The 22591-nt window shown below is 43.4% G+C and overlaps 1 protein-coding gene across 2 annotated transcripts in view; it reads right to left on the reverse strand.

Annotated features, from left to right (window-relative positions):
* LOC147711214 (DPY30 domain-containing protein 1-like) overlaps positions 1–22591 on the reverse strand; it is a 203223-nt gene that overhangs the window by 89068 nt on the left and 91564 nt on the right. For both annotated transcript variants that reach the window (XM_086920123.1, XM_086920124.1), the window contains exon 4: positions 7012–7122. In XM_086920123.1, coding sequence (XP_086776249.1) covers positions 7012–7122 — 111 coding nt within the window. The remainder of the gene's footprint in view (positions 1–7011; positions 7123–22591) is intronic.

The raw sequence follows: 22591 nt of genomic DNA on the forward strand, positions 1-22591 counted from the left end.
TCAGTATTGAGCCGATAACCTGACAAGTGGGAGGAAATAGTGAATTGTTTGAGGAAATAGTGACTTGTTCAAGGAAAGGAGGATGGGAGATGGTAGGGTTAGAGTAATATAGGAGGATGTCCTCAGCATAAACTGACATTTTAATTGGTTGTGCCCCAATTTGAAAGTCCGAAATGTGTGGGTCCTGTTGGATTTTGGACAAAAAGGGTTGAGTGCGATAATACAATTAACAAACTCACCTTTAACAAATTAACTACAATGCAGCTAACTACAATGTCACTTCTTCATACTTATTAAAGAGTAGTGCACGATTTTGTATGTGGGTCAAAATAAAATGGAAAAATTACTGGTGAACTATTTGAAAATTAAAAGAGACAGAATCAGAATAGAATCTGTAAGAAACAGTACAAGCACCACTCATTTTTAAAGACAAGGTTATTTTAAATGAATTATTAACGTTTATACAAATCTTTACTTCTCAGAGACACAACTCTTACAATCGGATTTGGCCAAATACTTTCAATCCATCACATTCCCTCAATCCCAGCATACTGATTTCAACCCGCTGAGTGGAGATATTTTGTTATAAGAAATCCCCCATGCAGTCCCTTTACTACTCATTTTGCAAAACTCCTCCTCATAACCTTTTACTTTAGCTTAATGTATTCATCACTAGTGGTACTTCCAAGGCTCCTTCCAGGACGCTATGATTTGTTTAATTTCTAAAGATAATAAAGATCTCATGCAATGTGGGAGATGATGTGGCCTAACAGCTAGGGTGGTCGATCTCAAACCTGGGGAATCGTGTTTGAGTCTTGGCAATGACCCTCAACATGCTGTGATGCTGGGCAAATCACCTACTCTACCCGTGCCTAACATAAGCAAATGTGTCCTTATGCAACGCAACTGGTGCTCATGTAAAGCGCTCTGATACCCGATACCTTTGCGTCAAGTTCTCACTATATAAAACTCCGGAATTCTTTTTTTTAATAACTATCCCTCCATTTCTTTAGTTAATACTGACTATTACATTTTTACAAAAAGTTAAGCATTGCGCATTGACTGTATTTTGCCTGATCTCATAGGCTCAAAACAATCTGGAGCCAGGCTCATATTAGACATCCCACGCAACGAACACATCTCTGGTCACCTTAAAGACCTCCACTGGCTACCCGTCAATAAGAGGATTACTTTCCGACTGCTTACCCACGCGCACAAATCACTCTACGACATCGGACCAGAGTGCCTCAACTCTCGACTGTCCTTTTATACCCCCTCCCGCCAACTTCGCTCTTCCAGCCAAGCCTTCGCCACTGTACCTCGCATCAACAAGGCCACCATGGGAGGCAGATCCTTCTCATACCTGGCTGCCAAAACATGGAACTCTCTCCCCGCTTACCTTCGCCTCACCCAGAATCACCTAGCGTTCAGAAAGCAGCTCAAAACGTGGATATTTGACAAATAATCCTCCTCCCCTTCCTAAGCGCCTTGAAACCCCCCGGGTATGTAGTGCGCTATATAAATGTTATGACTTGACTTGACTTGACTAAAAGGCTCGTGCCTTTTTCAACATTTTAAGTAAGGAATCCACATTGGAACATCCTATTTTTGCTATTGCTTTGAATGCTGCAAAAGCTTTTGACAGGATCAGTTGAGATTTTATGTTTCATGCATTAAAAATGATTGGTTTTCTACCTAAAACTAGCCTAATGGCTAGAAAGGTCGACCTCAAAACTTGACACTCAACATCCTGTGATTCCGGGCAAATCACAAATCTCCAGTGCATAACAAAATTAGTGTGTCCACCTGTAACGCAACTAGTGCTCATGTAAAGCGCTCTAATCCCTTCAGGCGTCGTTCGCGCTAAATTAAACTCTAAATTAAAAAAATTAAAAATACATTTGTATATGATAATGGAGCTGTCTCCTATCAAGAGCCCTAGCCCTCTATAGAAACTGTCATGTGTGTTATATTAGCAAAGTGTATGACCTTTATTCCTTCAATCTTTAAAGGAGAAGAAAGATTAGCCAACCTAAGTAGATACAAACTCGTGTCTACAAGGCCTAACAAAGGTTTTAGAGTGGATTCTTTAGGCAATTTCAAGTTGTAGTATGTCATCCACATTTAAACTCTTACTCCTTCCAAGCCTACATAGCAGTTTCAAGGAAAATGGAAAAAGAAAGCAAACTCAACAAAATTGTAAACGTTAATTCACAAGTGGAAGACATTTGTTGTACTCCTAGAACAATTTGATTCACACGAAAACTAGCCCCATCCCCTCCTGTCCTGAGGGATAACAAAAGTCCTGTTCTGGCAATTTAGTTTGTAAATTGCTAACTTCAGATCCATTATTTATATTCTTTCTTTAAACTTACTTACAACCGAAACTATTGATTGAAAACATCAGTTGCAGAAGAGAGTCTGCCACACATGAGGTCTTATTAGGCATTTAGAGCTCAAATGGGTGTCACTTGTCTGATGTAGTGACCTGCTGGTCACGGTCTAGTGTTTCAACAATATGTGCTTCCACCAGCCACTCCTTGAGGGTGGGCTTCGACACTCACCCCACACCCATACATCACAGGTGCCACCGGTCAGGTGACCCTCCTAATAAAAATGGTAGGTCGCACATGCCCATGGCCAGTTCCAGACCACACCACCATGTGTCTGTGTCATTATTTCTACCTCATGAGGACCTAGGATCCGTCCCATCACATTGGCGATGAGCGGGTTGGACCTATGTGTGCAGCAGCCCTGAAAAGTGGCTAGGGGGAAGTATAGCCTAAAATAAGGCACCCCTGCCTCCGCTAAGAATCCGGCGGGTGAGGGCGATGGTCCCCAAAAATGAGTGACCCCTGCAGTGAGCCGGGACTGAGCAGGACCCCAATCTGACCCGGCACCGAAGAAAGCTGCAGCAGCGTGAGGAGACTGTGCTCAAGAGCTTGCAGCACAGGAGACAAAGAGTTGAAGGTGCCATGGCGTGGCCCCCTTCAAGGTGAGAAGGGAGCACTCGTTAAGCCGCAGTAAGAGACCCTGTAGCCCTGTCACCACCAAGAGAGAGTGCTGCAGACTAGCCCGAGGCATGCTACCTGCCCTAAATATGTGATGCGGGCCTTCGCCAGCCCTTGGAGAAAAGGAGCAGGACTTATCCTGGAGCAAAGGGTGGATGGAGCCATGCCTGTGCAGCGTTGGCCTTCCCCACCTCTGCTCCAGTGGGGCCTGTCTGGGCGAGTTGACCCACGGCACTGGGGGAAGCCGCTGGGACTCCAGGGGAAGGAGGGGGGGGGGGAGTGTCTGCACCAGCCTGTGCCTGGCACCAGTTTTCTAGTCCAACAGAGCCCAGATTTTCAGAGTACTCCCCCTTGGAGGGTGGGAGTGACATAACCAGCTCAGGACAGGCGTGACGTGTCAAAGGTGCCTGCTGCTTTAAAGAAGCGGTGGCAGAGCCACCTGGAGGTCGCTTGTGGCAGACTCAACAATGAAGATAACCAAAGTGGCCCGCAGATCGATGCGGCAGCTCTAACAAGGGTTAGACTTGTGTGAGGATGAGCTGCCTTGTGACAGTGCTGGCCCATCGCGCAATAAACAGACCACGCAGTGTCAGCGTAAAAGGCCATTTTATTAGACCAGGCTGCGTAATCTGTACATAACAGTAAACATAAACAGTAAATAACATCAAACCCCCACTCACACTCCCCTCTCATTCATTTCACTCGTTTCACCTCATCACAAACCCCTAGAAGCTCCATACCATACTTTATTCCTGCCCCTCAATCACTTGTCATCCAGCCCGCTCCTTGCGTCCTTCCAGTCATGCCTCTATCCGCCATTCGATCTCCCCCCCCAAGGGATGGGTGTGCCCGCTCTTGACCCCCCTGTCCCTTCCAAGTACCGCCTAGAGCAGCTCTGGCCTAAACTGGCAACGCTATATACCGACCCAAAACCACACCTCCAATTGCTGGGTGGATGGGCGGCCTTTCTTTTCTTCCCTCCTGGTGGTGCCAGGCGCGGGAAGAGGAAGTTCCCTTCCTCCCCTGCGCCTATATACCCACCCCCTAACTCCTCCCCTTCCCCTGCCTGTCCTATCTCGCGCAAATGACCCCGGAGGAAGACTAGTCTGCAACTTTGCTTCCCCCGGGACCCGGCACTCTGCACTTATACTTTCAGCCCCCCTCCTGCATGGCCTGTGAGCGCCGCTAGTTTTCTGCGCGGGTTGGAAAGCAGGTTTCAGGTGGAAAATCATTGGCACCAATGAGGTAATTAAAGTGCAGGCAACGTACCTGCTGCAGCTCTGGTGGCGTGAGCTAGTGATGCATGCCTCTATGGTCACGCCCCATGGTGCTTCACAACGACAGTAGACTGCAGGCCAGTGAAGAGTAGCATGGCCCACCGTGTAAGAAAGGTTGTGGCGGTGTGTGCATGCAGTGACTTGTGCCTCCTAGTGGCAGCTATGGTGCACTGCGCCAAAATGAACGAGCAAGTGACTAGCATGTTTCTTTTAAATGTAAGCGAACTGCAGGCCAGTGAAGATCAGCGCGGCCCACAGTGACAGAAAGGCTGTGGCGGTGTGTGCATGCAGTGACTTGTGCCACCTAGTGGCAGCAATGGTGGAGTGCACCAAAATGAACGAGCAAATGACTAGCATGTGTCCTTCAATGTTTATGAACTGCAGGCCAGTGAAGAACAGCGCGGCCCACAGTGTCAGAAAGCACAATGAGAACAATGGTCCCAGCAAACAAAACATAAATTTACAATTGCAATTGTTCAAAGAAATCAAATAAACGTCAGAAAACAATCGAGGTCAGTGTTATTTATTCACACTGAACACATAAACAAGGCTCAATTGAATAGTGTGTGCCCCTATGAAGAGAGGAGGGAGAGGGGGTGGGTGTGTAGGATTTAAAGTGAAGGTAGAGTAGTTAACAAAAGGGAGGTGCAACTCACAATATATATTCTCTTACTACAAAGTAAGGCTCATATCTCGAGCCAAATCCATTCATGTTTCAAGCAAAATAATTAGTATCCATGCAATGGCACAGTGATTAATCGCTGTTGTTCTATGCCGGCTAATGTATTGGCTGTAGACGTTTCGATCCTAAGACAGTGTAGGCAGTTACATCACTTACGAAGGGGTCTTCATCCTAGGAGAATCCGACTGTCAGGCTGAGGCTTTCCGGCCGACATCGTAATGAGGGCCTCAGTAATGAACACACACATCCTCATATGTTATTCCCCATGATTAGCACAAAACACTAAAAGGTGTGGGTCAAACAAGGCGTAATCATTAAATGCCACTGATGTAATGGGTAGGGCACTTGGCCCTCATGCAGAAGAAATAATGACAGAACTGACGAAGGGCACGTGCGCCCAGCCCCTTTTATTAGCAGGGTTACCTGATCAGTGACACCTGTGATGGAATGGTGTGAGGTGAGTTTCGAAGCCAGCCCTCAAGGAGGGGCTGGTGGAAACACATATTCTCGAAACAATAGACCGTGACCAGCCGGTCACTACATCCCTAGACGGTACCCATCCGTCCGACTAGGTCGGAAACAATTCCTACAGACTGATTACGATGCTCGCCGGACCCCCCCTGTAAAACCGTGTACAGTGGCAGGCACCATGGGGTGCCTGCCACAGGGTGCAAGGTTTTCCGCAGACACTTCCTCATTGGAGCCTGCGTTGTTGGTCAGAACACAGGCTCCTATTGAAGTCAATGGGAGTCCTTCCGAACGAAGCATCATAATCGGTCGGGCGAAACCGCCGACCACAAGTCGGTCAGAACCGAATCCGACAAGGAGTCAGGCGGTTTAGTTTCCGACCGACATCATAAAGAGACCCTAAGTTGGTTTTGCACTGCATTTTAGCAAAAACTTATTTTTTTCCTTTACTAGGACATAATCAACCTAAAATTGGTTTTTAAACAGTGTTGCTCTAAGGCCTGATGCAGGTTTTGAATCCACAGCAAACAGAAGAATTCCATATTATTGGTTATTAACTACATTGCCAGATCACCACATAGCAAAATTCACATTAGATGTTAATGCTGGCAAAGGTCTGGAACGCATATATATTCATGTAAAAATCTAGGACCTGCATAGAGCAAGAATGCATAGAGTATATAAGATATCTTGATTTCAAGGAAATGTCACTTGTGTACATTGAAACATGTGTAGCCTAGATGCTATATTGAAGACATGGCTAAAACATCAAAATATCTAGGGCCACTGAAGTTGGTAGGGTAGATTGTAGAAGTAATGCCTCTCTGTATAATTCCTCTACTCTTGTGCATATCCTTTATGTTACTGTTTCTGAATTTTTGTTTCAAAGGTTTACTCATGCTGTTGTCTCATTTAAATAGGGAAAGTATGCAGGCCGTATTTCAAAGCCTCACGCTAAGGTAAGGTTACGGGAATTATGTTAACTAAAGGGTTTGGTGTAAGCCAGGAATGTATGATGATAATACGCAATCATGTGGATCACGGTATGTTACAACGCAGGTTTTACATCGCAAGTCGTTTCAACGACTTGCGCTGGAGGGCGCTGGACTTAGGGATAGTACGATTTACTATTCTGACACCAGTCTATGTACAGTAGGGAAGGTGTTGGAATAGTAAATCGTACTATTCCTTAGCTTACAGTGCCATCCAGCACACGTCTTTTTTAAGACTTTCGTTGTAAATCCCGCGTTGCAAACCTACTGCGGGGAAACGCCCGCGTAGTAAAGGTCATCTTCCGTTAGCCAGTATTCTGAGCAGAACTCTTAAGTTACACTGAGAAATTTGGGATTATGCAGTAAATTGGAATTTCTGGGTACGATTTACCAGTTAAGTACGCATTCCCCCCTGGAGTTTCCCCAGAACTTGGGGGGGGGGGGGGGGAGACACAAAACAGGACCGCAGTTTTTCCGCAGACCTCATACTGTACCATGGGGCTGGTAATACAGGCCCCGGCCTCATATGAATAAAGCCTTTCTGTTATATTCACAACACTTTAGATCCTCTTAATACTTACAAGCACAGTTGGGCCCTCATCGAGCTCATCAAGTGTAGGCAAATTGGGTGCCCCATATTTGTCAGTGAGTTCGGCAATGGTCTTCTGAGGCATCTGCTCCAATTCAGCCATCTACGTTTAGAAATAGACATTTAGTTTAATAAAAGGTTTAATTATAAGTTTGACTTTATCTGTTTTTATCACTTGATTTGCGTATTGACAAGGGGAAAGCACTTGGTGGAATACAGTCATGTTTTGGTATACAACTAAGAGGGGAAAAAAGTCATATACTCAGCTCTCCAAATCATCGTACAGCTACCCCACTTAAATCTTTGACAGAGCTATTTCGTATACATTCAATCAGTTATTGCAACTAACAAACTCGCAGTGGAAGGTTTATGCAGATTTTTTTTTTATTGATTTTTTTTTTGGGGAATCTTTATTAGTATTACAAGCATTTACAAGTATGGGCCTACAACCATCCCGGCCGGCCGCTAATCAGAGCAGGAGTACAGCAAGCAATATGGAAAGTTATAGCAGTTCGAAAGCCGGGGTCATGGAGATACCAGGACATAACTTGTGGTCAGACGTACAGGTTTGAAATCAGTATTTGAAAGGTTCATTTTCAAATAGGGAACTGAAAAAGAGTGCCGTACAGTCATACATTGACCTACAATACTGCACGCAAATCAGGATATCCACAAATAGTACAAATAAGAATGAAGTATCGGGGGTAAGATACACAAATCAGGAGAAATGCAGGCACAAACCCGGTACGTAGCAAGTCCAAACCCCACCCCTTATGCAGACTTTTAATTCCAAAATCAAGTCAGACAACCAATTCTTTGCTCCAGAAGTTACTTTTCAAAGCATGTTCTGGCTCTAAGTAAGTGGAATGATGTTGAGTCTCAAAAAAATCATTTTTTAAAGGTCTGCACCCTCAAAACGACATGCTGCTATGAAAAATCTAGAATGTTAGTAGTGAAAAACAGACAAGAAAGAAAAAAGACGCAAAGATACTGAGTAACATTGCATAGAAAAACAAGTGATACAGGAGACACAGGGATTACAGGGAACAATGGGGCAAAAATAATGAAAAAGCAACATGCATTTAAGAAAGATTGAGGCACAAAAAACTTTTGAGAGAAACAGAGCTTGATTCAAAACAGCCAGGTGGCTGTCAGAGAAAGCTGTGCTTCCAAAAGGACCTCAGACATTGGTTCTGTCTAAGACCTTTACTGGTCCAAGTCTGCCTCGGTTTCTAAAGGTTGTTGGGTGATGCACAGTGGTCCTTCCTCTCCACCACAAGGAGTTACTTTGGCATGAAAATGTATGGTAATTAAGTATGGGCGGAAAATCCGTTCCGCTCGCGGATTTTGCGGATTTTCGGTAAATCCGCAATCCGCGAGATTCGCGAATTTCCCGCAAAATCCGCAAATCCGCGAGCAGCGGATTTTATGGCTTGCTCGCACTGTTCGCGTGAGTTCGCGGCTTCCCAGTTCAACTTCGCGCCCCGCGAATAAGGGCTAAATTGCAGAAATACGATCTTAGCAAAACTGAAACTACTTACCAGGTTCAAAAGTTCAAGCTCATCATTAGTAGCCATTTCCTGTAGTGCTTCCTGAGGGGCCCCTCCAGAGTTCAGTTGCCTACTTGCAACTATTATGTGACCCTGCTCTGACCCTCAGAATAGTTACACATATGCCACAAAGGTCCTGAATTACAGCTAAGGGAGACAAGCAGGAGCCAGGCTGGAAGTTCAAATCCAGTGACACATTAATCAGCCCCTAATTCATTATTGTCAGTTGGGGCAGGGCAGGTGTTGTAACTAATTTTGCAACAATGAAAGCACTTAGCAAGTGCAAAAGATCACTAATCAGGAAGCACTAAGGAAGCAGGTGCCAACTAAAAAAATATTCTGTGACACATTAATCAGCCCCAAATTAATTCAGGTCACTTGAGGCAGGGAAGGTGTGCTTTGCTTTGCCACAATAATGTACACTGGACAACCAGAGGGTGCTGTGATGAAACAGAGGGTGGCATGGGTGAGCCAGAGGGTGGCATGTGGTGACAGAGGGTGGCAGTGATGAAGAAGAGTGTCCCAAACAGGCTGGACACGTAGAAACAACAAGTTCGCAAAACTTGCGACCCGACAGGTAAGTTCGCGTTTGCCAAATTGTACAAAAACCCTCGCGACCTGGCAGAAACCCGCGCGAACACACAAAAAAAAATCCACAAATTCGCGAGAATTCGCGGATTTTGCGGATTGCGAGTTCGCAAATCCGCAAAATTCGCGAACGCGAGATTCGCAAAATTCGCCCATGCCTGATGGTAATGTAGCAGGCTCCTTGTAGAGGTGCTGACAAATTAAGCTGGGACTTTTTCATCTAGAACAACCTGAGGAAAGTAGTTACAGGAGCAGCACTGCAGCCCCACCTTTAGTCTAACTTTAAAGACTTTCTTCGCAAGGCAGCCTCACCAAATATTTTTTGGCTAGGTCTTGGTTAATTAATTAATGCATTTCCATTCAATATTTATTTATTTATTTTGATTTAGTCCTCTGCTGAGAACAAATTATTTAAAGATACATTTTGTTAAAACAATGATGATATAACTACATCAAAACTATTTTAAAAACTCTTAAAAAATGTATACAAGTAATGACAGACCTATTTATCAGGCGGTAATTTAAAAAGCAATAAAAGACCTTACACCATGATAATATTGTATCTGGTACGAATAGGAATTACATACAGGTGTCTGGCCTCGACCAATGTGGGATTTGGACATTCAAACAGTACACGTGGTAAGTCTTGCACTCTTCCACCACATAATTCACAAGTGCTGGTGGTATTTTCACAGGTGTTCCATTTAGATGTGAAAGCTTTTAATGGTAAAATCCCTAGCTATAATAGAATAATGCAACGCCGGACCCCGTGATCTAAGGTAAAACTAATATAACATTGCTGGATTTTATATTCTATTGATTCTGCATACTGGACTTAATACTTTAGTTGACAGCAGTGTTTAACATCAAAATCATAACTTATTTTCGGGGTCAGGTGTTTTATGAAAAACTTCAAGTTAGCCGGAGTATTGGATTTCAAAAGTGCTAACGTGCAGTTCGAAAAGTAAAGTGCTGTATTTAGATTCTGTTAAAAAGTATATTGCAATAATTTGTTCCTAAAGGTTTCTATTTTTAATATACACTGAACGATTCCCTCTTCGGCATGTAGGAGATCATAAGCCCAATGTATGATGTTAGAGATAGCTCTGACATGAGAGCTAACTTAGGGTAGCTCGAGGCGTAAAGCTTGAGCTGGGACTTTTATCAATTTACAAAGGATATTCCCTTCTTTTATTTTAACTGAATTACACTTTTTTATTGGGATATATTCCAAAGCATATGATAGAATAGGAGGAGTTTTAAAACTATAAACCTCTAAAAGGGAGTGAAAATGTCTATTCCTGGAGGAGGAATATAAATGTTGCAGAGCGCCGACATGGGCTTGAATCTTGAACTAATGCATTTGTTTTCATTTACAGTTATTATAAAGTGCTGCACACCAGCCTGGGTATTCTCAGAGCGTTCAAAAATGAGACACATAATGGGAGGAATCGAACAGCACTTCCGAATGTCAATATTGTCTATTAGAACATTGGAATGTTGAGAGCTCCATTGCAGACAATGGAGTGCTCCCTGCTTCCACGTGCTGGTAAAGGCCCACAGAGCAACATTCCAATGTTCTACAAAGGCTTCTAGAAGCTCCAGGGGATTTATATCCCCTCGAGCTTCGAGAACCATTTGTTTAATTTGTTAGAAAATTCTGCCCTTTAGTGGCAGAATGTTCTAATAGCCTTATAGCCCTTCGTAGCAGGGCTATACCGGCAATTAAAGTCCCGCTGTCTCGTTAAAGTCCCTCGCCTTCGGCTCTGGCCTTTAACGATTTAGCGGGCCTTTAATAGCCGGTATAGCCCGATACGGCGGGCTATAAGGCTATAATAGTGCCTGGGCCGTGTGAATCATAATGTCATTTTATTGTTTTGCATGATAAGAGAAGGGCTGGCCTTGCGTGTCTGAACAATAAGGGAATAGGAAAAATATATAAAGGACAGGGTGGCGCAACAACAACAAAAACAAACCTGTGGCTGTATTAAAAGGAGGCCAACCATGGTTGGGTAAAAAAGTGCATATTTAAGTATCTGCCGAATTTGAGTAAGTCTTTTTCGAGGTTTATGAAGTGGCTATTGAGTATTCTATAAGAAGAAGGCTTGTACAGGGTGCAACCTTCTGATAAATAGGTCTACCATATAGTAATGATTAGAGCGCTGTGGACTTCTTCATAGTTGATTTGGATTAAGATTTTGAAAAGAGCAGAGGCAAAAACCTTGTAGAGCGTTGTAGCCGAGACAGAAACCGTTGAATTGCAAAATGTATTTTAAGGGCAGAATGTTGAGACACTTTAATATTGGTGTGGTGCAACCTCATTGTCTCAGGCTGAAAAGGTTGCTAGGCCTATCTGTCCACTCTTTGCTTCAGGGAGCCTCAACTGTAAAAGAGAAGAAGCCCAAGGTGATGCCTGTTTGAACTTGCTCGAACCCTTCACAGCTGCAGCCTACAGTAAAACATGCCTCCTCATAATCTAACTTCTCCAATCCATATTTTCCCCCATATTTACACCACCTGTGCCAGAGAAGCAATCCTCCACTTGCTCGATATAAATAGTACTCTTATGCCTACTGCAGGGCAATCATTGTGTAGGTACAGTTAGAACGTGCAACTAAAATGGTGGCTTACTTTAAAGCACCTGATCTGTTCCCCATTTCCCACCTATTCACTAGCGTGCCTATTCCTACTGAAAGAGTAGGACAAGAAGGAGATCTCAGTCATCCGTTGTTCATCAATTAATGTCTCCCCAAACTGAAATCCTAGTTCTATCCCTTTTTATCCTACATATTTTGGCCAGATCTTACCCCAAAATTAGCCGCTTTTCCTTCCGCAGTCTTAAGTTTCCCACAAGCTCCTTGTGCACAGTGGTGATACTCTCTCAAACGTCAAAGCCTAATCACATCTTTGTTAGATAGGTAAACATAATTGCACATGGGAAATCTGGGACTAACTTTCACCTCGTGTGCCTCTGAGAGATCGATGTTAAAATCTTAATCATATTTTTGTTTCAAAGGCTTGGAAACATGAGGTTTTCTTAGATTTCCTTCTTCTGGCAGAATCACTACCTTATCACTTCTGCTTCAAAATAGCCCCTGAATTCACCACCTGGTCTTTAATACTCACACTACTGCAGTAGTGTGAATTTTAAAGACCAGGTGGTGAATTCGGGGGATTCATAGGGAAAGCTTGCACAGTTGATCCTCAAGTTGATGTGCTGTACTTTTGCATAGTCAGGCCTGACTTGCCTGCGTTTTTGTCTGCAAGGCTCACTGTGACCAAAAGTCGAAAGTATACGGATTTGACACTACCCTGAGGAGTATTGCTTTCTCATATCGAAATATTGGCTGCTTGCTGAATCACTCTGTCTTCAGTGGAGTGCTTGCATTTCAAATAATATGTTTCTATTTTACATAAAAAAGTAAACTAAACCATAAACTAAATTCTGAAGGTCGTACTTGCACTGGTTACAGAAATGAAAAGTTGTGCACTGTAGCAGTTTACAAAAAAATGTTTTAGTAAGGACTTGCATTTTTGCTTCCTTGAGCACTTCATATACATTTATAAACACGCACTGGCAAAGCCAATTGGTCTGACTTTAACATGATAACACATGCATACACAAATGATGTTTCAATACATTTAACATTAAAGTCTGTCCTGTTGGCTTTTCTAATGCTTGTGTGAGAAAAGTTAACACTGCTGATACTCCTCACAAGAAATCCGAATGAGGAAGTGTGGGCAGTGCATGTTTCTGTCTCTCTTGCACTGCTGCTTACCTCATGCTGTATCTGTTTTTTTAAAGAAAAAGTGCACTACTGGTGTCCAGGGAGTATCAGCTCTGCATGTAAGGGAGAATCTTGAGAAACCATTTTCACTATAGAAAGCCTGAAAAGCTAGTGCCCTTGTTGAAGTGCGCATTCTTTAGCTGCAATTGTTTCACATATTCTTTTCATGACCAAATATGAATACAATTAAAGGCTAGAAAAAAGTCCTACCAGATCTCTGATAAAATAATAGCCTGCGCACCCTGGCTCTTATTGTACTTTACCATAGTGGACTGATACAGCTCTAATTAGAGTTGACACTTAGCTGACTGGGTTATTTGTCCCCTGCAAGGACATCGGAGGAGGAAAGTGATGCAAGTGGTGTGCCATAGGTAGGTGGACTTTAGCTACATAATGGCTGAGTTAGTCACGCAAGTTCTAGTCCACTAAAGTGCCCAAACGTCTGAGAAAGTGACAAGATCACATTCCCAAAGCTGGGAAATCACTCTTATAGGACAGTAGATCTTATTTGAGGGAGAATTCAGTGCGCCATATAACAGCAACCTACCCATCATGTCGGAGCTGAACTTCCTCAATTCTTTTTTTTTATTTTAAATATTTTTATTAAACTTCATGACATTCATACAAAAGTTGCCGATTGATAATATTGACTGGTTACTCACACCTTGGTACAATATATAGAGGTCAGCAGAACAATTACATTAATTAGTCACATCTCTGTCTCTATTTCTATTTCTGCGTACTTCTACCTCCACCACTGGGGATATACATATGTCACCTCAATAAACATTCCCTTGGGTCCATTTTCTGTCCCATTTTTTCGGGCACTCCCGGGTTATGAAAACTTCTTTCTCCGCAATCCTGTATCTGTCTAATTCTTTCATCCATAGAGATTTAGAAGGCGATGCCCCCACCCCCTCGCCAGTTCCCTCTTCACCAGTGTGTATCCCAGTGTCACAAGCTGTTGTTCAATTTCAGTTAGGTCGGTGGTTGCCCAAATGTTTAATAAGCCCAGTTGCGGTGTCAGCACTACTGTCTTTCCCAGGGAACTTCCTCAATTCTTGACCATCAATTCTACCTGGAATGCCGGCTGGAGCCATTTGTCTGATTCCCAGTCTGAGTTCGTCCAGCTCAATGCACTTGGCTAGGGTTTATGGTGCCCGTTCCTCATAAAGCAATGCCACCAGAGATATCAAAGTGTTATTCATAATTGGCAAGGGAAAAAAGTTGGAGGACTGGCAACTATTTTCAAGGAAACCATAACAGCCACCAAAATGGATGAGAATACTGATGATAAACAACACCTGTCCTACATTCACCTGCAATTTCTTCCTGCTCTACAGACATCAACCATATAATAACAGGGCTTTTAAAAACTCCTATTTAGATGCAATAACACGTTTGCACATCAGATGTTCTATGAATGCATCCTTGGTGACCTAAACATCTGGTTTAACAAATGAAAAATAAGTCAATCAACTGCCATCTTCTCAGATTTTGTCACACACAACCTACTCCCTATTGTCACCAGGCCAAACCACGTAGCAGGATACTTTAGATCCCATTTTCTGCACGTTGGACATATAATCCATGAAAACCCTCCTATCGCCTAGATCGATCACCACATCATCTCCTTCTCACACAGGATAATTTCCAGATTCTCAGCTAACATAGCTCATTGAAAAATTATCTAGTGACTTTGGAGCAGGGTGAATATGGAGAATTCAGAAATCCAGTAGCAATAAAAACGTAAGTGGATAAAATAAACTTATTAAAGAAGCAATATGACTGGATGATTCAGCCTTTGATCCAACAACTCCTCCAAAAACATCAACACAGGCCAAAAAGAAAACTCTTCGGCTGAATAAAGAAATAAAGACTTTAAAAAGATAAAAGGACAAATCGCAGCACCCCAATGGACCAGGCAGAAATTGTAGAACCCTCTAGGGAAACTAGGTCTACACAGGCACAACATAATGCATAAATCAAACATCAAAAAAGGTATAGGAAAGCCACTATATATGCCAGATCCCCAGTGCTAAATGCCTCAATCCTGAAAGCAGTAAAGCAACTGTTCTTCACTCTCAATAGTTCGGCAACTCACATGGGACAAAGTCGATCAAAACTGTTATAAATAATCTTACTGAAGAGTTTACATATCACAATACCATTAAAACTATTAACAAGATGACTCTGAATGTAGTATTATTTATTGGTCTGAGTATTTTTTGTTCCTATCAGTATTGTTGTATGTAGTTACTTAATGCCCTACTTTTAGATTGTGTTACTTATTGGTACAACTATTGTGAGGTAATGTATGCAATACAAATGTTGTGCGACTTATGGCTTGAAATGCTGTTAAGAGTGTTATGGATTGTGAGCCTAAGCATAACTGGTGGTTTTCCGTGTTTCTTAGCTCTCGTCTGACAAAACACACATGCATTGTAGCTTGTGTGAGATTTTCTATACAACAAGGGACTTGGAGCTTGCACACTGGGTACCATTTGTTGGCTTCATTGCCACTCTTATTTTCTGCCAGCTAATTGACCAGCGCGCGTCAGCTTAATTTCCTCTTGTTTCGTGTGGCGCATGGACCAAGTGCTTATTGCTTAATGTTGACTAGTGTCCTTCCGCTATGCATACAGTGAATGAGGTACTATGCTCTTTGTTCCCCCATGTTGCTTCTTTGTTCTTCCGGCATGGGTCTTTTTCCTGTCCTGTGCAGCTTCTTCTACCCGCCACGCTCCCGTTGTCTGTGCTGTTTCTTCCCTCTCCAACCCCCATTGTCCGTGTTGCTTCTGCCCCTCCCGACCCCAACCCCACTGTGCATGTTGCTTCTTCCCCATCGCATCCCTCCTTGTCCGTGTTGCTTTTTCCCAATCTACCCACATTTGCTGTCTGTTTTGATTCTTCCCCTCCCACTCTACCACCCTGTTCTCCCTTTTTCTTCCCTCCCACTCTCCTGTTGTCTGTGTGGCCCTTCCCTACCACAAAAAGAAAAAAAGCACTATGCATCATAGAACTTACTTATTGTTCTGTTGCCTGTTATCCTGTTGATCGGGCTGCCCGTTTGTTCCCTCCCATTGTCGGTCTTGCACACACAACTGCCTTAAGAAAAAAAAGCCCTATGAAGCAGTCAGCGCTGGCCGTGTCACAGCAACTTTTTTGAACTTTTAGCCATTCTGCACAGCAGCTGCACTGATCTACAACATGGCTAAAAGACATTGGCAAAATTGATAGCTCTTGCAAAGGCGAGACCTATTGGCTTTGCCAAATCTTGTTAAGTTTTGTAACCATACCTTTACTTTACCTATGTTTTTTTTAATGAATTCTAAGGCTTTTTGTTTTTTAAACAAGTGTTAAGGTTTTATTAACAACTCTAACCATAAATACTCTTTAACTATGTTTTTTCCAGTCAGTTTGTTGGTTTTCGGCCGACATACTACATCCAATGTCTTTGAAATGTTTCCCTTCTCCACTATGCAGGGCCTTTGGTCATCAGGGCCTGGCCTTCAGCTAGGCCCAGTGTCCACCTGCCATAGCCTAACTGCCAGCCTCCACTGCATGTGGCTGAAGGCTGTGTGCAGCAGTTGGACATAGGGCCAGGCCTTTGGGCTTGCCCAGTACCCAAACCGTACCAAGAGCCCAGCTCCTGCTGCATATGGCCTTGAAGAGGGGGATTCCTTGCCCCTATTATTTTTTTTACTTTTTGTCATATAGGACCACGTGTTTCAATACTGGAAATAGAGATTACCTAATTGCGATTTTCTGCGAAGCGGAATTAGGTAATCTCTATTCCTAATGTATGTAACTCCATGAGTTTCATTTAGCGATTCCTAGTGGGCCGCAAATCGACATACCTCATAAATATTAATGAGGTAGGTTGCAATTTGCGACCCATTGGGAATTTCTAAAATCACAGGGATGGTGGCCTGCTGGGGTCAGCAGACCACCATGTCCGGTATTGCCTTCAAATAAAGAAAATATTCTTTTTTAAATGCAGGCTGTTTCCCTCAAATGTAAACAAATGCGATTATAAAATGAAAAGCTTTTATTGTAATTTTTTAAGAGCAGGCAGTGGTCTGTGTGACCACTGCCTGTCAGAAAAAATGTCTGTGCTACCATTCACTAAGGGGAAGAGGTTCCTTGGGGTCCCTTTCCCATTTTTGACGGGTTACCACCAACTTGAAATTGGTGGTAAAATGCAAATGTTTTACGACTGCATTTAGGTTGTAAAACCTTTTTACCCACATCTGCAATTTGATATGCGGAAGAGACGCCCTAAACACGCCCCTTCCTAACACCGAATCGCAAACCCTATTTACGATCCGGTAATAGGTTACAAAATCACAAATAAGGTTTGCTACATAGGAAACGCTTTTTTCTGGTCGCAAATGGCCAGATTCTGCCAATTGGGCCATTTGCAACCTTAAAAATACATGTGGGCCTTTGTTTTGAGGAGGTTTGGGTCCTTTTTCACCTGCAGGGTTTGCAACCCAGTCCGAGGTTGGCAAACCTAACATGGGGCCTAACAACATTCGAAGACCCCTTGCCACTGCAGTGTCTGAGGGCCTTGGAGCCATGCTGCATTCTGTGAACATTCCTCTAGGACACGAGCCCCACAGAAAAATTCTCCTTTTGAACTGGGGGAGGATCTTAGTGTCCACGTCCTCCTACCCCCCTGACCAGAAGGTTAAACCATATTCCTCCAACACCCTTAAGACTCCTTCATTTTTTTCCAGTCAAAAGAACCGAGCTCCATGTTCAGTATTAAAGACTTCGAAAAGGGGGTGGTGATGAACAGAGTGTCTGAATTGAGCAGACCACTCTTACCCAGTCCAAAGATCAGGACTTGATCCATCACCGTTATTTATCTCACTGCCCCATCCCAGCTCAGAACCTGGCTATATGCAAATCAGTCTGTCCCTGGCCCAGTGCATCATGGGAACAGGGCAGACTAAACTACCAAGCCAATTCTTCACCAGAAAGGAGACAAGCTACCGGGGACCGGTTTCTGGCATTTCAGCCGTCTTCGGCCCGGCTTGCTTGAATCCTGATGGAGCAGTGAGAAAGGGACTCATGTCTGAGTATACCCTGCCACACCTATAGTGGCCAAAAACGATTCAGAAAAGGGGGTGGTGATGAACAGAGTGTCTGAATTGAGCAGACCACTCTTACCCAGTCCAAAGATCAGGGCTTGATCCATCACCGTTATTTATCTCACTGCCCCATCCCAGCTCAGAACCTGGCTATATGCAAATCAGTCTGTCCCTGGCCCAGTGCATCATGGGAACAGGGCAGACTAAACTACCAAGCCAATTCTTCACCAGAAAGGAGACAAGCTACCGGGGACCGGTTTCTGGCATTTCAGCCGTCTTCGGCCCGGCTTGCTTGAATCCTGATGGAGCAGTGAGAAAGGGACTCATGTCTGAGTATACCCTGCCACACCTATAGTGGCCAAAAACGATTCAGAAAAGGGGGTGGTGATGAACAGAGTGTCTGAATTGAGCAGACCACTCTTACCCAGTCCAAAGATCAGGGCTTGATCCATCACCGTTATTTATCTCACTGCCCCATCCCAGCTCAGAACCTGGCTATATGCAAATCAGTCTGTCCCTGGCCCAGTGCATCATGGGAACAGGGCAGACTAAACTACCAAGCCAATTCTTCACCAGAAAGGAGACAAGCTACCGGGGACCGGTTTCTGGCATTTCAGCCGTCTTCGGCCCGGCTTGCTTGAATCCTGATGGAGCAGTGAGAAAGGGACTCATGTCTGAGTATACCCTGCCACACCTATAGTGGCCAAAAACGATTCAGAAAAGGGGGTGGTGATGAACAGAGTGTCTGAATTGAGCAGACCACTCTTACCAGAAGGTCCCCGGGAGCTTGTTTCCTTCCCAGTGTAAGAATTGGCTTTTGTAGTTTGGTTTGCCCTGTTCCCATCATGCACTGGGACAGGAACAGACTAATTTGCATACAGCCAGGTTCTGAAACTGGGATGGTGCAGTGAGCTAAAAAACGGTGTTGGATCTAGCCCTGATCTCTTGACTGGGTGAGAGCTTTCTGCTTATTTCAGAGACTCTTCTCCTCACCACCCCTTGTTGTAAATATTTTTGTCCACCCTAAGCGTGGAAGGGTATTCTCAGATGTGAGACCCTTGCTCATTGCACCATCAGGATTCAAGCAAACCGGGCCGAAGACGGCTGTAATGCCAGAAACCGGTCCCCGGGAGCTTGTTTCCTTCCCAGTGTAAGAATTGGCTTTTGTAGTTTGGTTTGCCCTGTTCCCATCAAGCACTGGGACAGGAACAGACTAATTTGCATACAGCCAGGTTCTGAAACTGGGATGGTGCAGTGAGCTAAAAAACGGTGTTGGATCTAGCCCTGATCTCTTGACTGGGTGAGAGCTTTCTGCTTAATTCAGAGACTCTGTCCCTCACCACCCCTTGTTGTAAATACAGTATTAAAGACTTGGCATGACCCATAGTTTTGAATCAATAGGTTGACATTTATGCAGTTAGCTTTTCATAAGACACCTACAGCAAGCCCAATAGGCTCACCTGCATAGTTTGGTAAAAATACACTACACTCATCCCCGAGCTAAGCAGCATGGTGTACAACTTCAGAGTCCTGCTTGCAACCACACTGCGAGTAAACCTTTCTCTAAGTGGGTCACCCCTACTTTCTAAATTATTCAACAACAATATGCAATGCATCAAAATCTTATTGAATTTCTGCAAATTAACAGCCACCCATATACATCCTCACTTTACACCTATTTTCTCAACAGCATTGTCTGACAACTATTTAACGTGAGCTGGTGCCAAAACATCCATAGGAGGATCCTCTTTTTTGAACACAAGCTTTGGCTATTCTCGTGGATTGTTGGCAACAGGTTTTTGTTTTATGCCATGACCCACTTTGAAAAGTGCCTCTTCATCCCACACCAGATGTGTTCAGCCTGTACTTTGTTTAACATGGACTATCGCTTGCACCCCGACCAGGCTCCAGGGCCTATGCTATTTCCATTGTATATACCCACATATGCACATATAGTAATTCATTGCTGAAGCCAACGGAAGGAACTTTACAATCAAAGCTTTTTTCTTTTTTAAATGATGTAAGGATTTAAGGAGTAACGAGAATCGTACGTAATATGTCAGTTCATACATAATGCATGTCGTGGGCATGCTAACCTAGAACTGGCAAATTTCAGTGTTACTTTTTTGGGTTCGAAACGTTAGTTCTTATCTCATTTCAACATCTACCTGTAATGTCATTTTCACCTTTGGCTATTTCAGTGAATCTCAGTTTTTTAAATATCTTGTTCCATTAACAATGAAGTCAATTTCACCTGTGTTTTTTTCAGTGAATTTTTAAGATTTGAGAAGTTGAGTATATATGCCCAACCCCGTGGGTGACCTGCACCCAAACCACCTGCAAACAGCCAACCCCACTGCGCACATCCATCAGCCATGCGCAGTGGTGAGTTCGCTGCTGGGCTTTGTCTCTGGCAAGACCCTGCAGCTAACCTCCCCTAACATGAATGGCAATCCGCCCACTGCGCTTGGCCTTTAGCCATGCACAGCCGGTGATTGGCCTTGTGCCCAACCCATTGCAGCCGATGTTGGGTATCAATTTAGATTCCGTATGAAATTTCACGATTCATCCCCTTACATAGGTACAATCCATATTGCCCTTATATAGGCATAGCAATCCAGTCCTTATTTAGGCATAGCCCATGCTACCCAAATACAGGCATGGCCACTTCCATCCGTTCATCTACGTCTCAACGATTTCTAGTAAAACCAGACTCTTAAGCCGTTAGGGACATCCCCTTGCTTGAATATTGTTTTCTCCAGGAAACTCATTATTATGCATGAACATCTATTCCCTAGAGGTTCATTCATGACATTCATATGCCAGACTCTTACGTCAATACTGGCATTCCTAAACACCTTCAAGGTACAAATATATCTTCACTTGCTATGGCAAAGCACGGTGTGGTTCGGTGCATTTCAAATACCTACTTGCACGAAGCAGCTCGCCACAGCAAGTATCGAAGGAAGCCAACTCCCCAGCTGACACACTGACCAGACACTGTCATCCTCCTGCCGAGAATCCAGCTCCAGTGTTTCTGACTCCCCTTGCGGGGTGTTGGGAAATCGAGTCACGGGAAAGAGATACCAACCTCTCTCATTCTAAGGTATGGAGCTGATTAGAGACTAGAGAAACCTTCGGCAAATTCTTGTCAAAACTAAACCTATGCTATAGCAGCACCTACTTCTTCCCTAGTACTAGACTTAGGTTAGGTACACTGGGGTAGGATTATTTAAAAGCACCAGTTGAAAATTTTAGCCTGTGATATTTATGTATGTATTTTTATATATGTCATAGCAACAGACAATGCTATTACAGTATTATTTTATATTAATGTTTACGCTGTATGCATTATACTTCGCATTCTGTCTTACGATTGTAGCAGTTCATATCTCTTGCATGAGAAAGAAGACTGTTCAATAAACCTTTTATTGAAACACCCGTCTCTCTATTTCTGTGCAACTCTGTAGAAACGAAGCATGCACAATTGACTGAGTGAAATAGTTATCTATTGTTTCCACGACTCTGAAGATATTGTTTCAACTCTAAGGGAAACAAAGTTGTCATGTTTATGCGGTTGTCAGAGTCTAATCCCTTCTTTTTAATTCGAGAACGTTTCTAGTGATCTCTGAGTTAGCTGGCACACACACAATTAAGTTTAATATACTCGATAGAGACATACTGACCTCAGTCCTATGTCAAACCTATAGTGTATGTTATTCCAATGTGCTGAGCCTATTAGGGATATAGGAACTACACTACTTGGCGCCCAACAGTTTGGTAAGGCACTAATTTGACGCTAGATACTGAAGTAACTCAGTCGTGCTTTTCTCAGAGACCCCTTTTACTCGTAAAACTCCAACAGACATCTGGACTGGGTAAGGGATAATATCCGCCATAGCTGAGTAGGACGAAAAATCCTATGTATTAGCTTTTTGCTTTGTTCAACGTTGAAGGATACAGTGTTCCAAAATATTGTGCACCTTATCTTTTTTTCCTTGAAACTTTCTCTGCAACTTTGATTGAAATAGCTGACGAGGATAAAGCCTCGACTGCTGCTACAGGAGAAAACGCCGACAGAGTTTTAAACTTTACAGGTTTTCAAGAAACCGATGCAAATGCTGTAATAATTCCTCAAAATTTAAGGAAAGCCATCACTATAAAACTTATAAAACATGGCCTAACATCAAGAGGTGGTAGAGCAGTTTTTGTGATTGAGGTACATGAATTTCAATAGACAGAGGTATTCTATTCATGGATAGTCTTCCCAGAAGTAAATCCAGTAACACGTATGTTTCACCTCTACAAAGGAGATGATCCACCAGAGGAATATATTCCTTTCAAGAATATTGAAATTCCACTCACATACCAGGAGCATGAGCTCTGGTTTAACAGCGCCCTAAAACATTTAAATCACATTACCTCACTACTAGGTGGACCAGGAGCAACATGGTCGGCCTTAACCGGCTACACAACTGACCCTGACATTGAAACAATGTCGGATGATGAATTACTTAGTAATATACAAAGATTAATAGAATTATACC

Source organism: Lissotriton vulgaris, chromosome 5 (genome assembly GCF_964263255.1).
Source record: "Lissotriton vulgaris chromosome 5, aLisVul1.2, whole genome shotgun sequence".
NCBI classification, from domain to species: Eukaryota; Metazoa; Chordata; class Amphibia; order Caudata; family Salamandridae; genus Lissotriton; species Lissotriton vulgaris.